Source organism: Episyrphus balteatus, chromosome 2 (assembly GCF_945859705.1).
Source record: "Episyrphus balteatus chromosome 2, idEpiBalt1.1, whole genome shotgun sequence".
Lineage (NCBI taxonomy): Eukaryota > Metazoa > Arthropoda > Insecta > Diptera > Syrphidae > Episyrphus > Episyrphus balteatus.
In genome coordinates, this window is record NC_079135.1 from 66,773,553 (window position 1) to 66,799,793 (window position 26,241).

Below are 26,241 nucleotides of genomic sequence, written 5' to 3' on the forward strand. Positions count from 1 at the left end.
ATTACGTAAAAAATCATTAAAAGCCCTGTTCCATTGAAGGTGGTAGTCTAATAATAGCCCCGTTCCATTGGCGGTGGTAGTTTACTCATGAGTAGATCTAGTACTAGAATTAACACATGATCTTCTACTCTAGGAGATAGGAATGTGTAGCTGTTGTACTAGATTTCTACTCACGACTAAACTAAAACCTCAAATGGAACAGGGCTAATAGTAGATGTTTTAATTAATCTAGTACTATTATCTCCTCATGCTCTTTTTCTCGAGTAGATACGATTTGTATTGAATTCGTTGAAAGTGCGTTCCATTGAAAATCGCTAGTAAACTACTAGTAGTACTTTGCCACCTCCCAAACGAACAGGGCTAAAATATGCTTCATTGAAATCTAAACGCATTCAATGAAATTGAACGAAAGATTTATATAACATCACTGGTATTTACATTTCCATATTCAACCAATGTCTCTGCAATCGCATCGAAGACAAGAAAAAAAGCGGGTATATTTATTTTATTTGTGGATTGTGGTTATAAAAATTATTTGTTTACATTTGTTTTTATTTTTAAAAACTTCTCGCAATGTTCACTGACAAAGCATTTGAATTAATTAAGGAATTAGAAAGAGCCTCACAAACTATTCCACCTTTTGATGTAAGTTAAATTTACTTAGCTAACAAAATTTGTTCAATAACCTTCAACTATCTCTAATTTTAAGGACGATGGAGTGCGACAAGTTCTCGAAGAAATCAAAGCAATTTTTGAAGAAAACTGCACTCAAGCGTAAGGTTTAATTTTATTTGTCAATATGCGAACAAAATATCTAAAATTAATTTTTCAGTAATAATTACTCAACAACAGGTGATCGTACGCTTTGGCCATTGCTAAATTATCGTCATGCCGCCTTGCAACGCAACAAACGATGTTTACTTGCATATCTCTACCAACGATTGCAAAAGATTAAAGCTGTTCGATGGGAATTCGGTCCCATCATTCCGGCAGACATCAAGGAATCTCTGTGCGAACCAGAGGTAAATTTCTTTAATTGCTATTCAAAATCGCTAGCCACTTATATGCGATCAATTGGAGATGGGCAAGGATTAGACTTGACGGGTGATTTGAGACCGCCAAAGTCACTTTATATTGAGGTTCGTTGCATAGAAGATTATGGGAAATTCGAATTGGAAGATGGTGAAGTGATTTTATTGCGTAAAAATAGCCAACATTATTTGCCCAGATCTCAGGTAGAGTCTCTAATAAGACAAGGTATTTTGCAGCATATTGCTTAGTTAAGTTGAAAAGTAATTTCAAATTATTTTATTTTATATTTTAATAAATTGTTTTTTTATATTAATTTTATCGTTCAGTTTGTTTTGCTAAAAACTTATTAATTATTTTGAATCGTTACGATTTTATTTTTACTGTCATTGGTAAACATACTTTTGTGGAAGTCTCGAACAGCTTAATTCGCTTGAAATAAGCTTTATTCCTAATAACAGTATCTACAAAGCGTTAGTTTAAATTCATGTGTATCCAGAATTGCAATTCTTCTCTGCTTCCTTTATTTGGCGCTATTATGATTTCCATGTCAATCATAACTCGCTTCACACAAGTGATTCAGTGGTGGGGTTCGCTAGATTGATCTCAGAAAGGGGTGGAAAGCAACTCGTTCTTGTATTGCTCAACTTCTGGGGTCAACTGGATGTTTTTTGTTTTCATTTGCTTGTACCATGATTTTTTAGATCTGGCTTTATTCTTAGTTCTCGGTCGTATCGGAAGGGTGTATGATTTTACGTTTTTTAGGTCGTTCTTCGTTTTTTCGTGATGTTTTAATTAATTTTTTTACATTGTGCACGTTGTTACGGGACAAACAACCGCGGTGAAGAGCATTTTTTTTGCAAACATTTTTGATTGCAGAAAATGTTTTCCTGTCAAGCGTTTTCAAATTCAATCTACATGATTTATGCAATTCTTGGATTGCAGCTGTGGTTTACCTGCGACAAACCCATGCTAGGCATATTATTGGTTAATTATTTTACGAAGTCTGCTAGCCAAGACTTGTTCAAGAATCTTCACTGCTCAACATACTGCGCTGCTATAAACATTCCGTATTTTTTTCGTCGTTTCTACCATAAAAGTTTAATATAAAATACTTTGGAGTATTTTAAATCGATTTTTTAGGAGCTTAATCTCCCCGCAAGGAAGGGTTTTTGAAAATTTGGTTTCTATGTATTTCTATCCTCAAAAAGATAAAACCAAAGTTATATTATTTTTTCTTATTATGAAATGATAGTCATTAGCTCAAAAGGGACAAGTTTGAGACCAATAAATATGCTCCCTACATTGAAGCACGCTGAAAGTTGGTGATTTGATTTCAGCTGCAGGCCATCAAATCAATATTGAAAATTTGTAAGTCATCTTTAAGTGACGGATATAGAAAAAAAGAACACTTTTAATGGTGACTGTGCGCATATTCCTAGCTCTATTAAAATCACCATAAACAAAATATTCGGCCTAAGCGAGGTATTCGTCGGATTCTCCGATTTCATACGAATATTGCTTTGAGGTGTGCTCCTGACAGGTAAAACCCTCCAAAACGTACGAAATTGGGTAGATTTCGGCTCCGACGGATACCTCGCTAAGGCCGATTATATATGTACAGTGGCAACAAAATAAATAGCACATGTACCCTAAAACTTCTAAAATGAAAGTTTTTCGCACTTTTTTAACTCAAAATAGCTGTTTTATTAATGAGGAAGTAAGAACACAGATAACTTTGATTTATTAAAAAAGAAATTAAGGGCCATTTTTTTCACTATTACCATTGTATATAGAAACTATAGTACTATCATGAAAGTGAATTTATTAGGTCCGCTTCCTTTAACTAGGGTGCGCTGCGGTAGCTTTATTCCAATTTTTGGAAAGTAGAATGAAGGAATAAAATACGTGTGTAAGAAAGAGAAAAATACTTTCATCTTTTTAAAAGGATAAAGAGAAAAAACCGAAATCATATGTTTGAAATTTGAATTTCGACTGCTTGGGAATAGGGAAGGAGAAATGTAAACAAAATATTGTTTGTTTACAACGCTTTGTTTATTTCTTGTTTCCTAGGTGATAGTAATTTGAGTATTTTTGAATCAAATAATTTATTTTTGCGAATTTGAATAGATTTTTGTTTTGGGACTTTTTTTTGTTATATTCTAAGGCAATGTTGCAACATTTAACTTATCTTGTATTGCTTATTATTTTTTAGGTATAGTTTTTACTTTATAGTTCAAATTGATAATATAAAAACAAGTTTTAAACTGCATCATTTTGAATTATAAAGTAAATAAAGTTAAAAACTAAATAATTAAGCGTCATCGAGGCACATAAAATTCAAAGGAAGGTTATTAGTTTTTGACATAACAAAATGCTAAATATTTTTTTAAAGTTTTATGATTTTTGTCAAGTTTGTATTAATTAATAAAAACCTGAAACATTGAACAAAAATCTTAAAATAAAAAAAAAGTTCAAAACTACATTGTAGGGGAAGGTGGCGGACAGTGAGACACCTTTTTTTCAAATTTGTATATCTTAGAATGTTTTCAAGATAGCTTAACAAAACTTTGAAGACAGTTTAAGACACATTTTATCTTAATGTTGCAAAAAATCTTGTAGTTAAAGAATGAATGAGAGCATCACATTGGACTAAAATGTAGAAAAAGTCAAAACGTCTCACTGTTTGCAAGGGTTGCGATCAGTGAGACATTCTTAGATGAAAAATAAATTTACGAAAATGTCAAATAATTAGGTAATTGACAAGTACATAATTAATTAATTTATGTTACTTTAACCCATTTTTTCAAATAAAAATAACAAAAAGCCCAAAAAAATGAATGAAAAAACACTTCGAAATTATATTGAAGTCATGCTAAAATAATAAATTTTTTTTTAAATTTATATGTCTCACTGTTTGCTTTTTAAAAAATCTATGTCTCACTGTTTGCTTTTACAAAATGTCTCACTGTTTACTTTTTGTCATTTTTCGGAAAAATATAAAATTAGAAAAAACGAGAAGGAATTCTAATTACATGATATTTTTTTATGAAAGAACATATAAATATAATACATATGTAAAAAAAGTTCTGTCCACTAACCAGATTTTTTTGTGTTATACACTCCTTTTATAACACTCCAAAAACTACTTTCACCTGATTTTGGTTGATATTTTACGGTGTAGGAAAATGGACAGCTTTAATTTAGTCGGGACAAAATTAAAAGACGCAGACGGGGAAATAAACGTTTTGACCCAAACTAGCGTTACTGTGCTTATTTTCAGAAAAGAGAAAAATGGATTGTCTCACTGTTTGCACTGTCTCACTGTTCGCACCTTTCCCCTATGTGTACAATGTACATACATATTTTTAATTAAAAAAATCTACTTCTCTAGAATAATCAGTTGTAGAGCGCCCTGTAATAAGAAAGCAAAAGCTTTTGTTTTTAAGTATTAAAGTACATAATAATATAGCATTACTCGCTTTATTATTTCATTAATGAATAAATTAGAGTTAAGTTAAATGTTGCAACATTGCTTAAGAAAATATCAAACAAAAATTCAAAAACAAAAATGTATTCAAGTTTTCAAAACAAAATATTCTATTCGACAACAATCACCTAGGCAACAAGAAAAAAATATTTCAAAAAGAAGAATACAAACAAAAAAAAAAAAAAACATTTCCAAAGAAGAATACAATTTTAAATTTTATTTCAAACGTGATTGCCACATTAGTCAAATTGAACTAAAATATTTAAGCAGATTATTATAAACGCGAAATACATACACTAAAATACAATCATCTCATGCCAAATTCACTGCAATTATTGACGAATTTTTTCGAGACCATGTTTGAAATTTAATGTTTCATTACTTTCTAACAAGTTAAAAATGCTTCTCACTTATTAAAGAGAGAAGATTCAAACAAAATATTCTACAGAATTTACGTTTTGTTATTTTCGCTGTCAAAAAAATGAATCTAAATGAAATTCAAAAATATTAAATGTTTCTCGACATCATTATTTTGATGGAATTTTATAACTGTGTTTTATGAAACTTAAATATTTTTGCGATTACTATTTATCGTAAGACTTTTTATATTTGTCTTGTTTAAAAAAAAGTATTTACTATGTATTTATTTCCAAATTTTTTAATTTATTTGAAAACAAAAAATTTTTACTTATGGGCAACCGTATTTGTACGTTTTAGTTTTTTTTTTTTTTTCAATTTTTAATAAACAACTTTCATTTCTACTTATGCATCTTTCTATCTCCCTCTATCTACAAAGCTAAATATGTAGTCACTTTCCCCCGAATTGAAATTTGAAATAATATTCCAATATCTTAAATAATATTCCAATATTTTGACGACTCCTTCATTATCTGATTATTCTTAGTCCCCACTCCTGCCAAAATCATTCCATGAATAGGTCCGCTCTCTTGAACCAGACGGCGCTTCAGTCGTTGGAACCCATGATAGTACTATAGTTTTTATATACAAGGCTATTACTCAATTTGAAGCAAACTCTTGAGTTTGCCAACTTGAGAGTTGACTTTAACTCGAGAGTTGAAACGTGTAATTTTTTTTTATTCACTAATTATTTTCTCAACTCTCCAGTTGAAGATCTTAAGTTGGTCAACTTCAATTTTGAAAAATATCCCTGGGATATTTATGAAATATCTGTCATTTATTAAAATTAAAATTTGAATCTGTCATACCGATAGCATATTTTCATTGGATTTTGTGTTTAATTTTTCGATTTTTGTTTGCTTTTTCGATTTTTCCTTGCTTTGGAATATTAATTCGTTAAGACAATAACTGCCAACAAAATTTTGACAGAAAAATTAAAAAAAAAATCTGAAGCTACATAATTCTCAAGTTTGGTCGGCAAAAATTAAAAAAAAAAAATCTGAAGCAAATTCTCAAGTTTGGTCGGCAAACTTCTACTTTTTAGGGAAGTTGAGAAAACTGGAAGTTGATCAACTCTAGTTTAAAATTGAAAGTTTAAAACGTAAACTTGGAGTGAATAAAACCGAATTCGGAAGTTGAGGATAAAAATCCTCAAGTTATGTTCAACTCCGAGTTGAGGACTTGTAGAGTGACGTGGGAAAAGCAATTAATAGATCTGATACCTCAAATTTGGACTAACTTTGGCAGGAATTTCGACGAGCTTGGTACTCAGTACCTGTTGAACGATTTCGGAGTCTTGTGACGTCTATTAAACTCCGGTTTTATGTTGTTATTAATAATAAGGGTTACCAAATAATAGTTATTTTCTTTTGACTTTGTAAAAATTTTTGTTAATTTGCTAATTTGTTTTGAGGAAGTGTGCTATTTATTTTGTCCTACAAAACTTGAACTGTATTAATGATTTTGTTGTTATTTTTTATTAATGAATTCAATGTACTTAATTTCTTTTTTAATAAATCAAAGTTATCTGTGTTCTTACTTCCTCATTAATAAAATAGCTCTTTTGAGTTAAAAAAGTGCGAAAAACTTCCATTTTAGAAATTTTAGGGTACATGTGCTATTTACTTTGTCACCACTGTATATTTAAAAATTTTTGCATAGATGAAATTCTGGATTTACATGAATTTTTAATTTTTTTGTGAATTAAAAATAATTATTTTGGGTTAAAATTGTTTAATTAATGAAAAAACGACGTAGAAAAAATAATAATAATAATTTGTTTCAGTTTTTTTTTTGTTTACAAAATTCAATTGATGAAAATAACAAAAAATTTAAAATTTTTTTAGCAGCAGTAAACAAATCATCAATTACCAAAAAGTTGAAAAAAAAGATACATAACAATTGTTTAAATAATACAATAATCGTTTTTATTGGAACTAATTTTCTATGCACTTTCACGATGATTTAAAGTGCAGTAGGCGGTTACCCACTTACATATAACAAAAAAACATCGAATCACCGGTAAAAATAATTAAATAATTTGCAAGACTGATAACTGCAAGTTAAATGATATTTTTTATAAGGGGTTAGACATGATCATTTCACTATAATAATTTTCCCATATAAAAAGACACACCTTACGAATATTTTTTCAAAATCAGTACGGAAAATTACTACCCTCAACATTTCAATGATGTAGGTAACTATGTGTTACACCAATATGTAATTCGAAACCATCCATTATCCGTTTATTTTTGAGCAATTATCTTCTATTATATATATTAAAGTTTGGTTTTGTGTACGTTCGCTAACCGGCCACACCGGCTGACTTATTTTCTTAATTTTTTTTTTAAATCAAAGAGGCATAAGAGGAGAAGATTTTATAAAGTAAAAAGGGGTAACACGACATTGAAAAAAGAGGCTATTTTCTTAACGGTAAGTCGTAAAGAGTTGACTTTTTTTTTAAATGATAGACAAATTTATTCAATAGTTAAAAAAGGTATTGACAAAATTCAAAAAAATTTCAAAACCAAGTTGTGAAGGTTTTTTTGCAGTCATAGACCTTCAACAAAAGACTAATTAGAGGTACGCAAAATTTTGCACAGAAGAGTATTTTGCATAGGCCAATTTTGCTAAAAGTTTAAAAGTTAACATTTTTAAACTCATTTTATGAACTTTTCAAGTTTTGATCCTCTTTTTCATTTGAAAATTAACTAATTACAGAGTCGAAAATTAGAAATAAATACACGAAATGGCGGAACGAAGTCCGCCGGGTCAGCTAGTTTATTTATATTTCTTTCTTTTTATTCCCGATGGCTTAGTTTTCATTATTGTGGAATATCACCACTGGAGTCTCCACATTTAGTTCCACGTCATCAAATTTGTGTCTTACATGGAACCAAAGTGCAAATATGTTTTAATATATTTTATAATATTTGTTTATTGAAAGATAAAAAATTAAACTATAAACACGCTCATTAAAACACAATAAATTATTTCATGCGACTATCATCGTGCTTAACAAAAATCTTTATTAGGAAATTAGACTCTCCCGAAAACATACAATTTCACATTTATATACAAGATGTAATTAACAATTTCAGTTTTAACTTAATATAAAAATTAAATTTAAACATCATATTGGCTAACATCAAGGTTTTGAAATCGAAAACCAAACAAGAAAAAGCAAGAAAGCTCAATCTTAAATTTTAAAATATTTATGCATTATATTTTTCCGCAATAACTGTTATCATGATAAAAAACGGGGATTCAAGCAAAAAACAATGGAATGGTTTAAAAATTCAGCCAAAGTTGCTTTCTTCCTTCAACCCTTCGACGTTCTTACAAAAATCACACCAAAACAAAATCTGGATTTCAATTTCATCCAGTTTACAGCCTAAACAAAGAGCTCCCTGTGTACGGTTTCTAAGGGCGCAAAAATAGATAGTATATACATAGTTTTTGGTCATCCTTTATGTGAACCATTTAAAATATTGCCTCTCTTCAAATTTTCTGTTTCCTGCCCTTTCGAAATCACTCGAGTATTTTTATTGACCCGCTGAAGGAAACGTTTAAAATCTTCTTCTTCTAGTAGCCTTTTTCTAACGTAAATTGGTAATTGTTGATACGCCATAAGAGTATCGTCCGAGTTAGTAATTTTATTTTCGTCAACATAACCGTTTTTCATCCTCCAAATATCTGTTTTACCTCAAATAAAGCTAACATCAACGCATTCTGGGATTGCCGAAGCTTTACAGGAACAACGGAACTTTTGTTTTCTTCTTTCGAAATTACACTTCGGAACCTGAGCTAAAAATAAAATTAAAAATTTTAACTATGAAATGCTTTTGAGGTGAGCAAGTTGAAAAGTATACCCAGTAACAAACAAAAAACTATGACTCACAAGTTTTGATGTAGAAACATGTGTCCGCATTACTTCTTAAATAACAGCTGTGTTCTATTACTTCCATAATTAATATCTGTTTACGAGTTCATTTGAACTTTATATTTTACCTGTTTTTATATATTGACTCAGTACAATATTGAAAATAAGCATTTTTTAAAAATTTATCTCAACAAATTTATATATAAAACAATAAAGGTACAACTATATTGGAAAATTTCGAAGTTAACAAAATAAAAAAAATTTGTTTAAAAAATGTAATCATACTTAAATGTTAATAATAAAGAGGTTACATTGGTTGTTTAATTTATTTTGTTTTTTTCTTAAATAAATCACTTAATAATGCATAATTTGCTACTTCAAATACTTAAACATTATAGGTAGAAGAGAATTGTAATGATGCATGGCGGGAGTAGTGTCTAAAATTGTACAGCTTTTGATTTTTTAATTTTTTAGGAAGAATCAATAAATTTAATAACAAAATCTAGATACAGCACTAAAGCGCAATGGTTGTGTCAAGTTTTTACACTTGAAACTGATGATTTTGTTGCATTTAGTTTTGCTTTCATTTTAAGCAGAAGTGCTTCGAATGAATCTTCTTGTTTTGATGGTGCCACCTGGCGAGGTACATCGTATGACTGGTACATGTTCATTCCAGCATTATCCAAATCAGCATATGATGCTCTGCAAAATGCCCGTCGACCTCCAAAACTTATATCATACATATTTATGGTTTCATCTTTTGGACCGCTATCAATAACTCTGAAGGCATCCTCAGACTTTTCAAAGGTGACAAAACCATACTTCATTCCAGTATCTTTGTAATGAATTGTGATTTGTTTAATTGGGCCATAGACTATGAATTTTCTTCGAAGCATTTCTTTAGTTGTGTCTTGCCCAATTCGGCCAACATAAACTATTCGACGCTCTTCAACAGGTGCCGAGACATTTCTCTCAGCAGCGCGTCTAGATGATGATTTCGATCTTGATCTAGATGATCTGTTATAAATACGATCAAAGGATTTACTTCTGCTGCGGCGTTCACTAGATGATATACTACGCCCTGCTGAAGTCCCACTGTGTCGGTGATTTCTCTTGGAATAATCGTCAGACTCTGAGTAAGAGGAACTAATGGAACTTCTATGGCGACGAGTGTACTTTGACCTCGATCTTCTTTTTGATGAATTACCTTGAGACCGATAGTTGCTGTCTTCTTCATCGGATGAAAACGAACTCTGGCGAGCTCTGTATCTTCGGCGAACTTTTGTTCCTCTGCCAGCAGACGAATTGAAACGATCGCTGGAAGATTGAACTTGTGGTAAAGGTAGAAGAGGGAATTCTGGCAATAATTCAGTCTGAGTTGATTGTGAGAAATTACGTTTTCGTATTCTATCTTTTCGTAAATGCATTATAATTTTATCCTCGCCATGTTCTGATGTTGTTGTCGTAGTTTGCTGGCCTTCTATCGGTAATGGAGATGTTTTTTTCACCACAACATCTTGTATACTAACAATCAAAGAATTGCTAGATATTTTAACACTATCGTCAGAACGAACCTTTTGAAATGAGTTACTTATTTTTGCAAATAAAACATTAGATTTCAAAAGAGAGCGTGACGAACTCTTTGAAGTATTATATCCGTTTGGTGGAATTGTTATGTCAGTATTGCATCCTGCTGAAACAATTATTATTTCCTCATATTCCGAATTATTTATTCCAGGGCCAGCTCTATTGCCTGTTTTGTATGAACCTTTGACTATTTCTTTTAGAGGAAGAAGTTTAGTAACACGTGCAACTTTAGACGATACAGTAGAATCGATAATTTTGATTTGTTGAGCCTTTTTTAATTCTTGCAAGCGCAACACTTTGTTTTTTGCCTCTGTTATTGGATCAACAAATCCTTTTGGAGGCTGACTCTCTTTTAAACTTTTGACAATTGAAGTAACGGCTTCAGTTTGTGGAGGTTTCTTAATTGGACATTTGGGTTGAGGGTTTGTAACTGCTGCCATTGTTGTTTGTCCTTGAGAAACCTCAGTTTTTACTTTTTTATTTTGCATATGAAGATTTTTACATATAGACGGCTGTAATGAAGGATTTTCTCGACGTTTTTTATACTCTTCAAGATTAAGTTTACGTTTCATTGGCATTGCCTCTAATGTTTGAACCTCTGAATTTTCTACAATTTCTTTGTCATAATCTTGCTCATCTTCCTTAGGTTCAGTTTTTATACTAACCGTTTCTTTTTTAACAAAATTTGTACATTTATATATTTGAGATGGAATTTGTTTTTGTTCAATTACCTTCTCGTGTGTATAAGGTTTTTCTAATTTAATTTTTATAGGTGTTACTTGTTGTTTTTCAGTTGGATTATTTTCAACTTTATTTTTTGTTAAAGGTATCACTTTGTTTTGAACACAAGACTTCTCCGTTTTCTCTTCAACATTGTTATTTTTCAAATTATTATTATTGACTTGTTTCAATTTTGACTTTGGCATGGCCTTAGTTGGATTGCGATGCATATTTAAATTTTTACCACGTCCAATACCAAATTTTCTTTTTAGTATAACAGATTGAACCTTGTTTGGAACAATGGTAAAGTTACGTGTAAAATTAGGTTCTGTTGGTTTTGTCTCTTTTTTCTCTGCATCGCAATTGCTAGAATTTAGATTGTTTAACGATTCCATTTGTTTCCTTTGATCACATAAACCAATACCAGTCTCTTCAACGGTTTCTACATCCACAATAACATCCGAATCTGAATCGGAATCAGAATCAAGAGGTATTGTGGGCTCAACAGTTTTTTGCAATTTAATGTTATGACCAGCATTGGGCACAAGTGCTGGTGTATGGTTATCAAAAATTTGATCATCTTGTGTAATGAATGCGGCTAAATCAAAAGTACTAACATCTAATTGCATGGCAAAAGGATCTACATCATCTGTTGGTTTTTTAAACGCATTGCCATCAGAATGAAGTGCGCAATCATCGAGTGGTTCCATTGAATCACTATCATCATCATAGTCACTCGAGTGACTCTCATAGTCACCTATTGAGGAGCTATCGGTTCTGCTTCTAAATGTAGATCTACTACAACTTCTAACATCATTAAATGCCACGATACCACGTGATCCTATATCCTCATTATTTCCCTCATCAACATCATCATCGTCTTCGTCATCATCATCCTCATCATCTGTAGATTCTAGGCAATCAGAATCAAAATCATGATTCGGATCAACGGAGACAACTTCTATTGTTTGTTGGCCCATGTTTTGCATTCCTTCCTCGTAATTTTCAAACATGATTGAATTTGTATTTGAATAGTTTTTACTCTCTAACGAGTAGTCTCCCTCTTTTAAACTTGAAGAGCTAAATAGATTATTTGATGCTACATCAGTTGGGGCTATTGGCAATATTCCATGGAGTGTCTCTGCCAATTGTAGTCCCAGGCTTCCGCTATCATTTGACCAAAAATGTGTATCTGTATCATACTTGACGTAGTTACCATCAAATGGGTCATCGTGAAAAGCATTTAGGAGTCTTGAATCCATTTTTTAATTTGTAGATTGCACACTTGGTAGTAAGCTGGTTGATAGCTTTTGAAAATATATTTGTTTAATTGTCTACTTCTTTTATTTACTAAAAAATTTTATTTACATACCAAAAATTCACTATGAGGAAACTGTGAAACGTGTTAAATTTAACCCCACATGTTCAGCATCTTTTGAGAGGCCCACAAAAATTCATTATATCGGATGAAACAAATGGAATTTTGTTGAAAAATCTTTTTAAAAGTTATAATTCGATTAATTCAAACAGATGTAAATGTTTCTTTTATTGTATTTTATTAAATTAACAAATAAAAATGTGCCGACTTCTTTGAATTCACGTGGGTTTCTTCTTTTAGCTCTTCAAGCATTGGGGAAATTTTTTAATCTGTCAACAAATGACAGATGCTTTGGTTGCATGGTAAATAGGCGTGTTCGACGAAGATATTTGTGGCTCACATTGGACGTGTCTCACAAATGGACAGCGCTGTAAATTCTTAAGGGCTAGTTGTAGGCTGAAATGTGAAGCTATGGTTTAAAACTTGAACAAGATATGGTCGTACATAAATTTCATAATTCAGGTTCGAGTCCACTGATCTTGAAACACTGGATAGTGGATTCATATAAAAATGTTGACGAAAATTGAATCTTCAGTTGTAAGAACGGAATAAGTCCATTTTGCAAAATTGTTGGGAAAACGTAAAAAACAATAGTTTCTATATTTTACTGTTTTCAGATGTTTGAACTTCAGATAAAATAAAGATTATGTAGTTTTGAGAAGAATGAGACAAACATTTTATTTCTATCGGTTTCTGGTAGACAGGTATAACGGTTTAAAAACGTTGGACTTATACCGTTCTTACGACTTACGGTTTGAAATTTCATGTTCTTAATGAATGGATTCCCAAAAACATAAATGAAAATGAATATTTTGTATTTTGCTGGTGACTTTAACATAGATTACTTTAACATAAATAATTATGAATTGAATCATGTAAAGCAATTTGAATATCTTATTGGTCTTCAACAAATAGTTAAAGAACCAACCAGGATAACACAGCATTCAAAAACACTTATTGATTATGTGATGACTGACTTTACCCTTAGAGCAGATGTTAAAGTGCGAAATGATTGGAAAATGTCTGATCATGAATCTTTGTTCATTAAAATTTATACAAGACTGTCAGTTCCTTGCAAACCAAACACAATAAAGTATGTGAAATATGAAAAAAATAAATTTATAAATGAATTCAAAAACTGTTTTAATGAAAATGCGGAGGATAATTTAAATGACTATTCAGTGAAATTTGAGGCAGCAATAAAGAATTCTTTATTAAAATTAACTAAAAATATAATAGTAGATAAAAAGTGTGCGGAGTGGTATGATGATGAATTGATGATTTATAGATCCGAAAAAATTCGTTTACATGATAGGGCAGTTTTCACTAACCTTTTGGAAGATTGGAATATTTATAAAATCTCGAGAAATTCTTATAAAAATATGTGTGTTCAGGCAAAGAAAAAATACATCGAATCCAAAATAAATGAAAAGGCTGGCGATCAAAAGGGTATGTGGAAAGTATTAAAAAGTCAAATATTCAAAGATCAAAAAAGTACATTTAACAATTTGGAAATAAATGGGACTATTTTGAAAAGTAATATCGATATTGCGAATGGTTTAAATAATTTTTTTATTGAAAGTGTTTTAGAAATAAACAGTAATATTCCAAGTGTTCAGTACACTGACAATTTTGCCTTGTATGATGATGCATTTAAGTTTGAGCAAATTGATGAGCAAATACTTGAAGCGACGGTGAAATCAGTAAACGCAAAAAATGATAGCTATGGTTTAAACTGTAAAATGATCCTCGAATGCAAAGAAATCATTTTTCCTCCACTCCTAAAAATAATAAACTCATCGCTAAATGAAGGGTCGTTTCCTGAAAGTTGGAAAGTTGCTGACATTGTGCCGGTAGACAAAGTTAAAAACGCTAATAGTCCTGAAGATTGGAGGCCAATAAATATGTTACCTACATATGAAAAAATACTGGAAGTCATAGTCTGTAAACAACTTACATCTTTTATTGAAGAAAGGACAATTATATGCGTTGAACAGTCCGGTTTTAGACGAGCCCATTCGTGTGAAACGTCTATTAGTTTCGTTATAAATGAGTGGAAAAAGGAAATGGAAAAGGGTAATACAACTTTGGCTGTTTTCTTAGATTTCAAACGAGCGTTCGAAACAATAGACCGAGAAATATTAATTAAAAAGCTTTATAAATATGGAATACGGGATAAAGAGCTAAACTGGTTCAAGAGCTACTTGTCAGGCAGGATGCAAAGAGTAAAAGTAAATGGCACTTCGTCGGTGAAACCAGAAAAGTGTGTAACTCCAAATTTTCTGAAAATTAGATTTGAATGCCATCTGTTAGACAAACCAAATATCTACCGTTCCTTAAACTCAGAATCCCCTTTAAATTCATAGTTTTTATTTTATTAGCAAATTAGAAAATGAAAACTCATAGAAATGCCTTCAAAACGATTTTGTTTTTTTGCTCTCCTATAAAATTTGCTAAAATGGAGTTACACACTTTTCTGGTTTCACCGACGACTTATTCCAGCTCCAAGCTGATCCCCATTGGTGTCCCACAAGGATCAGTTCTGGGTGTTTTGCTCTTTTTGCTGTACATAAACGATATTGGAAACTCCTTGACAAGTTGTAAAATATGTTTATTTGCTGATGATACCTTAATATACACAAGTGGTAAAAATAGTGACGAATGTGAAATTATTCTTCAACAAGAACTTAATGCAATTTATAATTGGCTGTGTATAAACAAACTAATGGTGAATATTCGAAAGACAAAATGCATGTGCATAAATGGTAATTCAGGAGTGAACATTCAAATAAACAATGAAATCATTGAGTGTGTAAATGAAATGAAATATTTAGGTGTGTATATTGACAATAAATTAAAATTTGACTTTCATACTTCGAAATTGTGTTCAAAAATCTCACAAAAAATTGGATTCCTTTCAAGGATAAGAAAATATATATCAAAAAACTGTGCCGTAACCATATATAACACTACTATATTTCCTCATTTCAATTATTGCTCTTCCATCATATATATGTCTTCCATTCAAAACCAGAATAAATTACAAGTGCTTCAAAACCGAGCGATGAGAGTTGTTTTAAAGTGTGATAGATTAACTGCAATAGTAGATATGTTACAATCCCTAAAGTGGCTAAATGTTACTCAGCGACTAAAATTTAACGTTTTAATTATGATTTTTAAAATAAAATTAAATCTTTATCCAGTCTATTTACAGAATAATGTACAATATGTTACTAATGACAGGTACGCCCTTCGGAACATTGGTGATTTTCGACTACCGCTCTATAGAAGAAGTCATACTCAAAACAACATTTTTTACAAAGGCCTGCAACTTTTTAATCTTCTTCCTAATGAAATAAAAAATTTGAGTAATTTAAATGTCATAAAAACACGTCTAAAATTAATATTATATAATAATTTGTTATAATTTTATTGTAAATTATTTTTTAAGAGTTTCATTGAATCTAATAAATTCAATTAAAAAAAAAAAAAAAAAAAAATTATGCTTTGTTAACGAGATATATTGAAAAAAACAAAAAGGGGGCTTTTGCACTCTTATCTTCAATTTCCACCCTCTCATTCCATATCACTCCGTGGTATTATATTCTCTTATAACCCATTCAACGTTTTCTGAAATCAAAACTCGTGAACGTCTTAGTTAAGACATAATCAATAGCCTGAAATCCTGGATTTATTCTGTTCTTCAAACTTATAAATTTTTCAACCCCTGTAACTTCGACACCCAAAATAATTTTTTTATATGGAGTGCTTGTTCCTATACCTAATACATTGTAACGCCATATACATGGATAGGGGTCGCTGCCTTCGTTTTTCAGTGCGAGTTCGGTTCCGCAGCTGTAAATAAAAACGCTTGTTGATGACAGTCATCTAATGAAAATAAAAACTTAAAGAAACTAGAGCCTTCTATAAAAGCTTCACGGAACTAACAGCACAAGCACTCCATATGTTATATCCTCTAAGGTTTTTTTCAACTTGGAAGATGTGTCTACGCCTAAAGACAAAATTTGAATCAAAAAGTCAATTTCGGAAAAAAGTGGACTTATTCTGTTCTTACAACTGACGATTCAATTGAAGAACTATTATAATCAGTTCATCTCTTTTTTTTACTTGCGATATAGGTACTATAGGGCAAGTTTAGGATTCGTAAAAAAAATCGAACTCGAGATAACAATTTTACATGACATTACGATGATGGAGAATGCCAAAAAAGTGGGTCCGGCAATTCTGTCTGTCTGTCTGTCTGTCTGTCTGTCTGTCCGTCTGTCTCTATCTGGAGCTGCAGCCTAAACGAGTGAAGTGATTTTCTTCAAACTTGGTAGTTAGCAGTTTTTGGTGATTCCCTAGAGGGGAAATTGAAATTTTTTTTTTATGACCAAAACTAACGGTACCTGCCATATAACGGAAATAGAAAAGTTAATTTTTTTCAAAAACGGCTCTAACGATTTTGATTAAAATTTTTGTGTGTAATACTACACATAAGGGCCAACTTTTTAAATAAAAAAAATATTTTTTGTACCGTTATTAACGGTACCTGCCATAGAACGGTTTTTTTCGTTTCTGAATATCTCGTACAAAATTAACCCGATTTAAATGAAAATTTTTATACAAAAGTGTGTTAGTAAAGATAATATTAAAATTTTAGAAAATTTTCAAAAAACGCATTTTTGGTTTATTAAAAAATATTTCAAATTTTTTTTTTGAAAAATCAATTTTTTGAAAACGGATCAATGAAAAATTTTGAAATTTAGTTTTTATGTGTAAATTAATTATTTCTTCAAAATGGCATACCAACTTTTTTTTTGAAAAATGTTAAAAAAATTTTATATATAAAAAATCATTTTTTTAAAAAACGGCTCCTACAATTTTCAAAATTTTTTTTCTAAAAATACCTTTTTATACGAGAAATAAAATGGCATATTTGTTTTTTTTTTTAAGATATTTTAAAATGGAGTTTTATTAATTATAAAAACAGATTTAATTTTTTTATACTACTTATGAAATTTCTTCAAAATATCGAATTTTAAATTTCTTGAATAAAAAGCTTTAACATTATAGTTACTTTAAGCATAAGAGCAAGTACGTGCGACCCCAGTCGTGCAATTTATTTCTTTTATAAAAGTGAGATAGATTTGTACAAAGAAGATTGCTCTTATATTGCTGCGTTCTTTTGGGAATATTTATCTGCTGCTTAGTACTTAAAGCTGCTTTGAACTACTTTTTCGATACAGCAAAAGTAGTTCAAAGTGGTTTTAAGTACTAAGCAGTAGATAAAAGTTCCCAAAAGAACGGAATTTGAAATCTGAACGGACCTGATTTGCGAAATTATCTCATTTGGGCTCTAGTGAAAACAGGCTATTAAAATATAGTGGACGACCTGCTGTTAGAGTTGAATACTTAAATTTTAAAAAACTTTCTTAGTGCTAGTTGTACAATCGTGGATCAGCCTTGGTTCAGGAATTTAACCCACCGATTTTGGCGGATTAGCTGCGGGTCAACGTCGGTTCAAGCATGAATGTGTCTATTTCTTCATATATGAACCTTGAACCAGTGCTAAACTCCAGCCTTGCTACCGATTTCAGAAGATAAAAGTTGCTGATCCACGGATTAAATATTTGTACAACTGGCCCTTATACAAATTTAGTAAATGTATATAAAAAAAATAGTTTAAATTAAATTTATAATTTAAATATAAATTATCTTAAATGAATTTCAGCTCCAAAAATGTTATGCAAAATAATTTCTTTTATTGAAATGCATTTTTAGAAAAAAAAATTAAAGTCTTAAGAGCCGTTTTTAATGAAGGACAATTTTTTTATAAATAATTTTTTGAAGACAAAATTTTAAATAATGTATGGCATATTAACATAATAGAAATTGTTAATCAAAATTTAAAATCTAACTTTAAAAAAAAATTAATCTCCATTTTTGAAAATTTGACTGTTCAATTCTGTTCACATCCACAAATTTCATTTTTGAGTTAAGCCCTAACTACATTGGCTCAAAAAGTGAAAAAGTACAAAAGTGAAAATTTTCAAACGCATTTTTGTATAGTTTTTCGGGCTTGAAAATTAAAACAAATGATGCAGAAAGCTTATTTTATGGTCTAAAAAACAATTTGTATACTCTTTTTCACAAAACAATTGCGCTAGCCAGAAAAAAATATTTTCACTTTGTACTTTTTCAAAAAGTGGTGTATGTAGTAATAGCCAAAACGCAAATTATCTCATATCGAATGTCAAATTCTATAGAAAAAAAAAATTGAATTTGAAATCTGAACTGAACTTATTTGCGAAATTATCTCATTTGGGCTTTAAGCCTAGTACGCTGCTGAAGCGAAAAGAAATTTTTCATACAAAATTTCGATAACGAAATCTTGAACGAAAAATTTCGTTTTGGAGAGTATTCACTCATTTGTCACTTACTTTTTACTGTCCTCTGCATTTTTCTTGACTCCAAGAGCAGTGTTGACGGTTTTTTAACTTTAAATTCATTTATTTCTTGCTTTAAAAATTATTTTCTGTTGAATTTTCTTACCTATTTTAAATTAATTTTGAATTTTTTTATTTTGACTTTGACAGAATACTCGATGTTATTTTTTCGTTAATATTTTCGTTGTCGACTTTGAAGATTTGAAAATTTTTCGTTTCGCTTCAGCTGCATATGTACTAGGCTTTAACCCGATCGTAATAAAAAGCACACCTGATAATTTGCTTTCTTTTTTAACTTTTCGCCTTTCGGTGGCGAGGTTTTTTTTCATTAAGGGTATTCACGTAACGAGATAATTTTCTTCTTTGCAGAAAAATAGAAAATTCCGCAAAAGGTTTAAATGAACACCCCAGCAGAAAATAATTGCGTAAACAAGGGAAACAAACAGCTGTTTGTTAAACGTCAAATTGAACTTATAAAATTTGTTTAATTATAAAAACTAAGTCAAGCTAATTTTGCAAATACTATGCAACAATAAAAAAAATGTAATTTGTTCAAATAAAATAATATATTCTTTTCAATATTAACATATTTTATTTGTGGTTATCTGAATAATAAGACATAAATCGCGTTCAAAAAGATATTCCAGATACGGGGATCCCAGATAGCCTATCCGATAGGTGATTGAACACACCCAAAGTTTATCAGATTTTATTTTCAACGGTTTCTGCTTCAAATTTGTGAGATAAATTTCTATGATTTGCGGAATATTTTTCCCATACAAATTTTGACAGCTCATTTCTACCGATAGAAAATTCTACGGTTTATATGGGTTTTCCGCGTTTACGTGAATACCCCTATTGAATGTATGCTTTTACCAAATGTTATGCAAACAAAACACCCTGTTTTAGTTCCAAAAGAACATAAATGAAAATCATTACAATTTATAACGGCCATATTATTCACTAGTTTAAAAAAGACATCTGGATGCAAAGAAATTGAAAAGTCAAAAATAAATCCAAATCTATGATATCACTATCACATAGAGAAAAAAATAGTCATTTTTAACTATTTTTTAACTATTTTCATAGTTAAAATCGGGATAACTATTTTAGATTTGGATTTATTTTTGACATTTGACAATCTTACATCCAGATGCATTTTTTAAACTGGTGAATAATATGGCCGTAAGAGAAGAGGCAGCCCTGAGTACTATTGTTGAATTTCGTACTATTTTTCCATGGACAACAAGTTATTTTCCAATTTCATTTATGTCAAAATCGAAACGATTTTGTTGTTATGTATATACATCGATGTACTAGTACTTGGTTATTTTTCGCATTCACTGAAATAGTGAAGTTGGTTTAAAATTACTATTACTAGTTGTGAAATAAACCTCTTATCTCAACTAAATTCCTTGCAAATTATCTGCAATCTCATTTGTCTTAAATTTATATCAGAAAATAAGAAAAAAGGAAAATGTCGGTGCTCGAAGAAATCCCACTAGCAGTCGTGAAACAGCATAACAAACCCGATGATTTGTGGTTTATCATTGAGGACAAAGTCTATGATGTTACCAAATTCCGTTTAGAGGTTATTAATTTAATAAAAGTATCTCTTCTGTCCTAATGTTTATTGTTCTTTTCTTGACATAAAAGCACCCTGGAGGTGAAGAAACACTTGATGATGCCGCTGGCAGAGATGCTACAAAAGATTTCATTGATGCGGGGCATAGCAGTGAAGCAAGGTAAGTGTTACATTTAATTTATTTATTCTTACTTTTTTTTGTATATGTTTTACACAGAACAATGATGAAGAAGTACTTAATTGGAGCACTAGCTGCTGCCGATAGGAAAAAGAAATTACCGATAAGGTAAGAAATGTTTAAATATGTACATAAATACATGTTGCATCCAAAGTGTTTGAATGTTATTTATACAGTACTATTCTGCTATTCGATTCGCTTGATTAATTAGTTCAAATTGGTTTTGAAAAACTTCTAATTTTTGATGGCAAAACGTTGCTTCAGTTCTTTATTTTTTTTTTAATTTTCTACCTAATTTATTTGTTTTAATTTAACTTTGGTTTCGCGTGAATCGGAGAGCATAATAGGGCTGGTAGTTTAATTTGAGTTTAATATTCATAAAAAAAAGGTTAACTATCTAACATGGATTATATAACTTCAGAGTTTTCTAATCTAATCATAAGAATTAAACAAACAAAATTCATACATACTAACCAGCTTCAACTTAAACACTTTTTGAGAAGTTTAAAATAAAACTTGACGCAACCGGTTATATGACTTATTTTTTAGGATTTTTCAGAGCAGAACAATTCATATGAAACGTAGGAACAGAAAGCAACGACAAATACATTTTACAGTTTTAACGAATATATGTATTTACTTTTCTTATTCTTACAGTGTAAACATAGTTTTTAAAAGCTCTGGGATTGGTTTCCTCAATTTAATTTGATAAAATTATTCACCCTCTTATGACTATCCATTTCTGATAGTTAACATGAGAGCTCCTTTAAAAAATGTATAGTCATATTCATTTGGTTAACTTCGAAAAATATGTCCCAATAGTTACATGGAAGGATTATATTTTACTATTGTTTATTTTACTAAGGGCCAATTTTTCAATACTCAGATAAACACCAGTTAGAGCTTATTTCTAGGAATAAAAGTTTTTTTTTATATTGACATTTGGCAGTTTTTATTATTCTGATAGTCTAACTGACGATTGAAAATTTCAGGGCTAAATTTTATAATTTATTTAACGTGGAGGTAAAATGTGGTACAAGTGGTGGTATAACTTATGGCGTTTTTAATTGGTAATCTGGAAGCAAATAAAAGCAATCTGAATGCGTTCAATTGGGCAAAACTGACAGTTCTGATTCTGAAAAAAAGAGAATTTCTCTTCTGGTTTTAAAAACAGAATCAGAAGCAGAATCACTCACACATTCATAGATTTAAATGTCAGCAGTTCAAAATGTTTGCAGCACAAATACAAATGAAATTTGGCGCGAATACACATATATGTGAAACATGTTAAACTCAAACAATACATTCACACCAAACTTCAGATTCTTCGGAATAAAAAAAACTGTTCAATTGGGATTCCGGATTGCCAATTAAAAACGCCATTACATTAGAGGTATTCAAAATGAGGTAAATGTGGTTGACGGCTATTTATTTGAAGTCTATTTGGAGCTAGAAACTGAAAAAAAGCATTTAAAATTATTTTTTTCCATTTTATTATAATTTTTGTAAATATATTCATACCTCTTGCATTCATTTTAGTTTATTTTAATCATCAAAATTAAACATCAAAAGTTTTCCACACAAAATTGTGCGGGAAAGTTAACCAGATTTTGGTAAATTTTTTCATACAAATTTTGACAGCTGCGTTTACCACATATACCACTTTTACCTGGTTTCATGAATACCCCTATTGATTTGAGAATATAATGTAAGTTGTATCACTTTTCCGTGCATGGATCGAAATCATGGCGGTACCTCATTTTTGGGAATGTATTACGCCTTGACACGGTTTTGTAGATAGGGTGTGCTGTGTGCACATTTACGACCCTCTAAACTAAAGATTCAATAAAAAAAAGAGTGTATTTTTGCCTATTTGAGTAAGGATTAACATTCTTAACCATGAAACTCCAAATCCATTGATGTAGTTTTAACTGCAGCTTGTATGACAAGTTGAAAATCTGTCGACTTTTACTTAAACTGCAGGCAAAAATGTAGCAATCCACTTTTAGAAAGTGTAATTTTTTTCAAGAACCTTCCCCTGTGACTAAGCAATTTAAGTTCTCTCTTTTTTATGAAAAATGTTTTTTTTTTCCAAAAATCATTATTAACGGTGACATCGACAACGGCTAGTTCCATTTGAACTGAGTTTTCAAAAGATTAAGGGCGGTTTTATTCACTATTGATCAACTTGAAGAAAACTATCAACTTTGCTAACTCCAGAGTAAACTTCAAATAAGCGGTTGAAACGCAAGTTAAGATTTTGTTTTATTCCCGTACTTGTTACTTAACTTCTCAGTTTTAAGTCAAGAGTTTGAAAAATATCCCTAGGATATTTGTGACAATAATACAACTAATGTCAGTTTCAAATGTTAATTTAATTTTGTGTATCGTTGATATTGATGTTTTTGTTTAAGTTTTGTGCTTTATTATCCATGTTCTTAATATGAAATTTTTAAAATTGCCATTACGATGTTTGAGAAACCAAACTATTACAGCGGAAACGTTTTTACAGTTTTGAAAAATATGATAAAATGCTCTATTTTCATTTTTACAAAAAGAACAATAAAATGATTCGCTCTTAAAGCTACAATTTTTGCTGTAAAAAAAAAAAACAAATATACCCTTAAAGGGTAAAAAAAAGAGTAAGACGAAGAAAATGATCAAGAGGCTGTAGAGAAATATTAATGGAAAAAGATATAAATTTACAAACAAATAAGAATTCTTATTCTCAATGTTTGAAAATATTTACCTATATTTTTTACCCAACAACAACTTAATGCAACTTAATGCTCAAAAATAATGATTTTCTTTCGACATTTTCTTAAAAAAATATGCGTTAGTAACGTTGTTTTAACTTAAAAGAGGCATTCTTAAAAACTTATTTAAAATAAGACCAAGCTTTTGATTTTTTTTGTGCGTTTTAATTATTTATGTATATTTTTGTCATTAGCAAACATTTCAGTCGTCGCTAATACTAATTTCATTTCAAATAACAATTGCATTTAAATGAGTTTTATCATGAAATCATACCGTTAAAATAATTAACAGTAAGTTAAAATACTCGTACACAAATTTGCACCCAGCACAAATAATATGAAATAATACGGGAAAGAGCAATTCACTAATATTGTGCGCTACTAATTTTTATAAATTTTAATTTCAACTATTTCACAGATCAGAGAATGAGAAACAATGTTGTTTACTGTCTTGATAACATGGCGTGTTTTATTTTTTTTAGTTCATTTTTGATGAATTTAGAATTAATAATAGTCAAACTATTCGTTAATAACATATCATCGGCTAAGAATAAAATTCAGCTAACTTCATTTTTTATCATTTTGTTCTGTTTAACATATAACCCCGTTAACAGATTGGTAATAACTCATTTGTATAAATACGAACAAATAGGCCCAATTTGTTCACTGTCTCGGGGCTAATACCGGTACCAATGGAATTAATTCTGCTTTTCAGCTTTTTGTTAAGTTTCATCTGTATTTATAAAATTGAGAAATCTGCCAAATTTCATAAAAAGTTTAAAATTTCATATTTTAAGGCCGTGTGTGAATTGCGTTAAATAGTTAACACCGTGTAAAATTTTTGACACTATTGAAGTGAACAAAAAAATTTCAGCTGTATGGCTTATTGTTTAATATTTTTCTCTGCCTCTTTTCTGCTATGAAACTCCTTTTTAATAAAAAAAAAAAAAAAACAAAACCATCTGCAAAAAAAATTTAACCTAATTTAACCAGGTCCCAGAGCCCATTAAATTTTTAACAAATGAAAATTTTTTATTCACCTCAATAGTGTCAAAAAATTTACACAGTGTTAACTATTTAACGCAATTCACACAATTTCAGCTGTATGGCTTATTGTTTAATATTTTTCTCTGCCTCTTTTCTGCCATGAAACTCCTTTTTAATAAAAAAAAAAAACCATCTGCAAACAAAATTTAATCTTATTTAACCAGTACCTAGAGCCCATTAAATTTTTAACAGCTGAAAGTTTTTTATTCACCTCAATAGTTTCAAAAATTTTACACGGGGTTAACTATTTAACGCAATTCACACACGGCCTAAGTATCAGGGGTGGAATCGGCTAAGGTGATAGTTGATTGTCACCTTTTTGATTGTGACTTTTGACCATCACCTATTCTTTGCTCTGAGTAAAGTGATTACCAAAACCCTGCAAGTGCAGAAATTTTGATGAGTATTTGACTCACACGCTGGAGAACGAGGTTCGATCCCTACCGGTGCCCAAATATTTTTTTAAAAATATTTAGATATTCTATATTTTTTCTTCACAAAAAACCATATTTTACCTAACGAACTCAAATTTTCGCATTAGTTTAGAATATAATGGAGTTCGCCGTTGAGGATTTAAATAAAAATTGAAAGTGAAAGTGACACCTAAATAGCCAACAAACCATAACAAAAAAGTGATCGTCACTTTGATAATCACCTTACGTGGAGCAAAAGTATTTATTGTGATGATCAACAATCACCTTAGCCGATTCCACCCCAGGTCTAGCACCTTAGTTACGTTAGTTACTTATTTTATGAGTTATCTTTTTTAAAATCTACCAATACATGACATCAATAAAGTTAGCAGTTTTTTATACTAGCCGAAGACAGGTCGTGTTTTCGTGAGAATTGTAAAATGCAAAATTAACGCTTTGCACAGTCTGGCTTTAAAGTTATCCACAGTTTTAAATTATTCCAAATCATTCATCTTCTCTCTCGTTTGAGTAAAAAAAGCAAACTAATTTATAGTTATTATTTTTTTTTTTTTTTAATTATCGCTAAAACACGGCTAATTATAAATAACTTAATGTAAAAATGTTTGAATTTGATTTTTTGTTTGCTTTTTATTTTTTTTATTGAGTTTTTTATATGAATAAATTCTAAAAAAATATATTTTAACAATGAGCTGTTTTATTTTAAGGCAAATTGGACTTGCTGTTGGTGCCGTAGTTATTGGGATTGCAACTATATTCGTCATAAAAAAAGTTATATTAAATAAAAATTAAAATATTTCAATATTGCTAAACCAATTCTGTATGCCAAGTAATTAAAGAGGCTTGACCAAAGTGGCTAAACGGCTACATGTATTAGAACTTAAAACAATAAGCAGATTAACTGCATAGTTAGAAAAAATTGAAAATTTAATGAAAAAAAAAAAACAAAAACTGGGACATTCCAAATATTAATTTTGAAATGTACGAGTACAAAATAATGCAAAGAATATAAATTTTATTTCTCCCATTGTTTTTTGGAACCTTTATTTTTATCAGTCAATATTACCTACATAATAAATGTGTTCATTTTTCCAGTGCGTAATTTATTGTTTTATCACAATATACATACAATATCTAACAGTTATACACTCGAAAATAGTAATATAAATGCATTTTAATAAATAATATTCTGCAATATTTCCATAGAATAAAAAATTGTATATTTCTTACGACTAAAGATTATTAAAATATTTTCTTACTTTATCAACACCGACGATAACTACTGAGC

The 26,241-nt window shown here is 30.2% G+C and overlaps 3 protein-coding genes across 8 annotated transcripts; 2 read left to right on the forward strand and 1 right to left on the reverse strand.

Moving 5' to 3' along the window:
- The first annotated feature begins 522 nt into the window (after positions 1-522).
- LOC129908484 (DNA replication complex GINS protein PSF1-like) lies at positions 523-1,345 on the forward strand. Its single transcript, XM_055984975.1, has 3 exons — positions 523-645; positions 710-774; positions 833-1,345. Exons 1-3 carry the CDS (start codon positions 574-576, stop codon positions 1,278-1,280), a joined length of 585 nt encoding a protein of 194 aa, XP_055840950.1. The 5' UTR covers positions 523-573; the 3' UTR covers positions 1,281-1,345.
- Positions 914-25,985, forward strand: LOC129908486 (cytochrome b5). 4 transcript variants are annotated; one of them, XM_055984978.1, is made up of 5 exons: positions 914-1,022; positions 20,415-20,547; positions 20,613-20,701; positions 20,759-20,827; positions 25,661-25,985. In XM_055984978.1, the coding sequence occupies exons 2-5, from the start codon at positions 20,434-20,436 to the stop codon at positions 25,743-25,745; spliced, it is 357 nt and encodes a 118-aa protein (XP_055840953.1). In that variant the 5' UTR covers positions 914-1,022; positions 20,415-20,433; the 3' UTR covers positions 25,746-25,985. The 4 variants fall into 4 exon arrangements, with proteins under 4 accessions (XP_055840953.1, XP_055840952.1, XP_055840954.1 ...); XM_055984977.1 differs by lacking the exon at positions 914-1,022 and adding an exon at positions 20,232-20,317 and having other exon boundaries at positions 20,368-20,547; XM_055984979.1 differs by lacking the exons at positions 914-1,022; positions 25,661-25,985 and adding an exon at positions 23,894-25,631 and having other exon boundaries at positions 20,232-20,547.
- On the reverse strand, positions 7,940-12,785 carry LOC129908483 (uncharacterized). 3 transcript variants are annotated; one of them, XR_008771286.1, is made up of 3 exons: positions 12,502-12,785; positions 8,841-12,436; positions 7,941-8,746 (listed from the first exon to the last, which is right to left on the reverse strand). XR_008771286.1 is itself a non-coding variant. In XM_055984974.1 (2 exons), the coding sequence occupies exon 2, from the start codon at positions 12,389-12,391 to the stop codon at positions 9,356-9,358; it is 3,036 nt and encodes a 1,011-aa protein (XP_055840949.1). In that variant the 5' UTR covers positions 12,392-12,436; positions 12,502-12,785; the 3' UTR covers positions 7,940-9,355. The 3 variants fall into 3 exon arrangements, 1 of the variants encoding a protein (XP_055840949.1); XR_008771285.1 differs by having other exon boundaries at positions 8,812-12,436; XM_055984974.1 differs by having other exon boundaries at positions 7,940-12,436.
- Positions 25,986-26,241: the final 256 nt, after the last annotated feature.

Coding starts and splice junctions, on each gene's coding strand:
- LOC129908483 (XM_055984974.1), bottom strand. CDS start 12,391: ATGGATTCAAGACTCCTAAATGCTTTTCACGATGACCCATTTGATGGT.
- LOC129908484 (XM_055984975.1), top strand. CDS start 574: ATGTTCACTGACAAAGCATTTGAATTAATTAAGGAATTAGAAAGAGCC. Junction 646..709: donor AAACTATTCCACCTTTTGAT/GTAAGTTAAATT, acceptor TCTAATTTTAAG/GACGATGGAGTGCGACAAGT. Junction 775..832: donor GAAGAAAACTGCACTCAAGC/GTAAGGTTTAAT, acceptor TTAATTTTTCAG/TAATAATTACTCAACAACAG.
- LOC129908486 (XM_055984978.1), top strand. CDS start 20,434: ATGTCGGTGCTCGAAGAAATCCCACTAGCAGTCGTGAAACAGCATAAC. Junction 20,548..20,612: donor TTACCAAATTCCGTTTAGAG/GTTATTAATTTA, acceptor TTGACATAAAAG/CACCCTGGAGGTGAAGAAAC. Junction 20,702..20,758: donor GGGCATAGCAGTGAAGCAAG/GTAAGTGTTACA, acceptor TGTTTTACACAG/AACAATGATGAAGAAGTACT.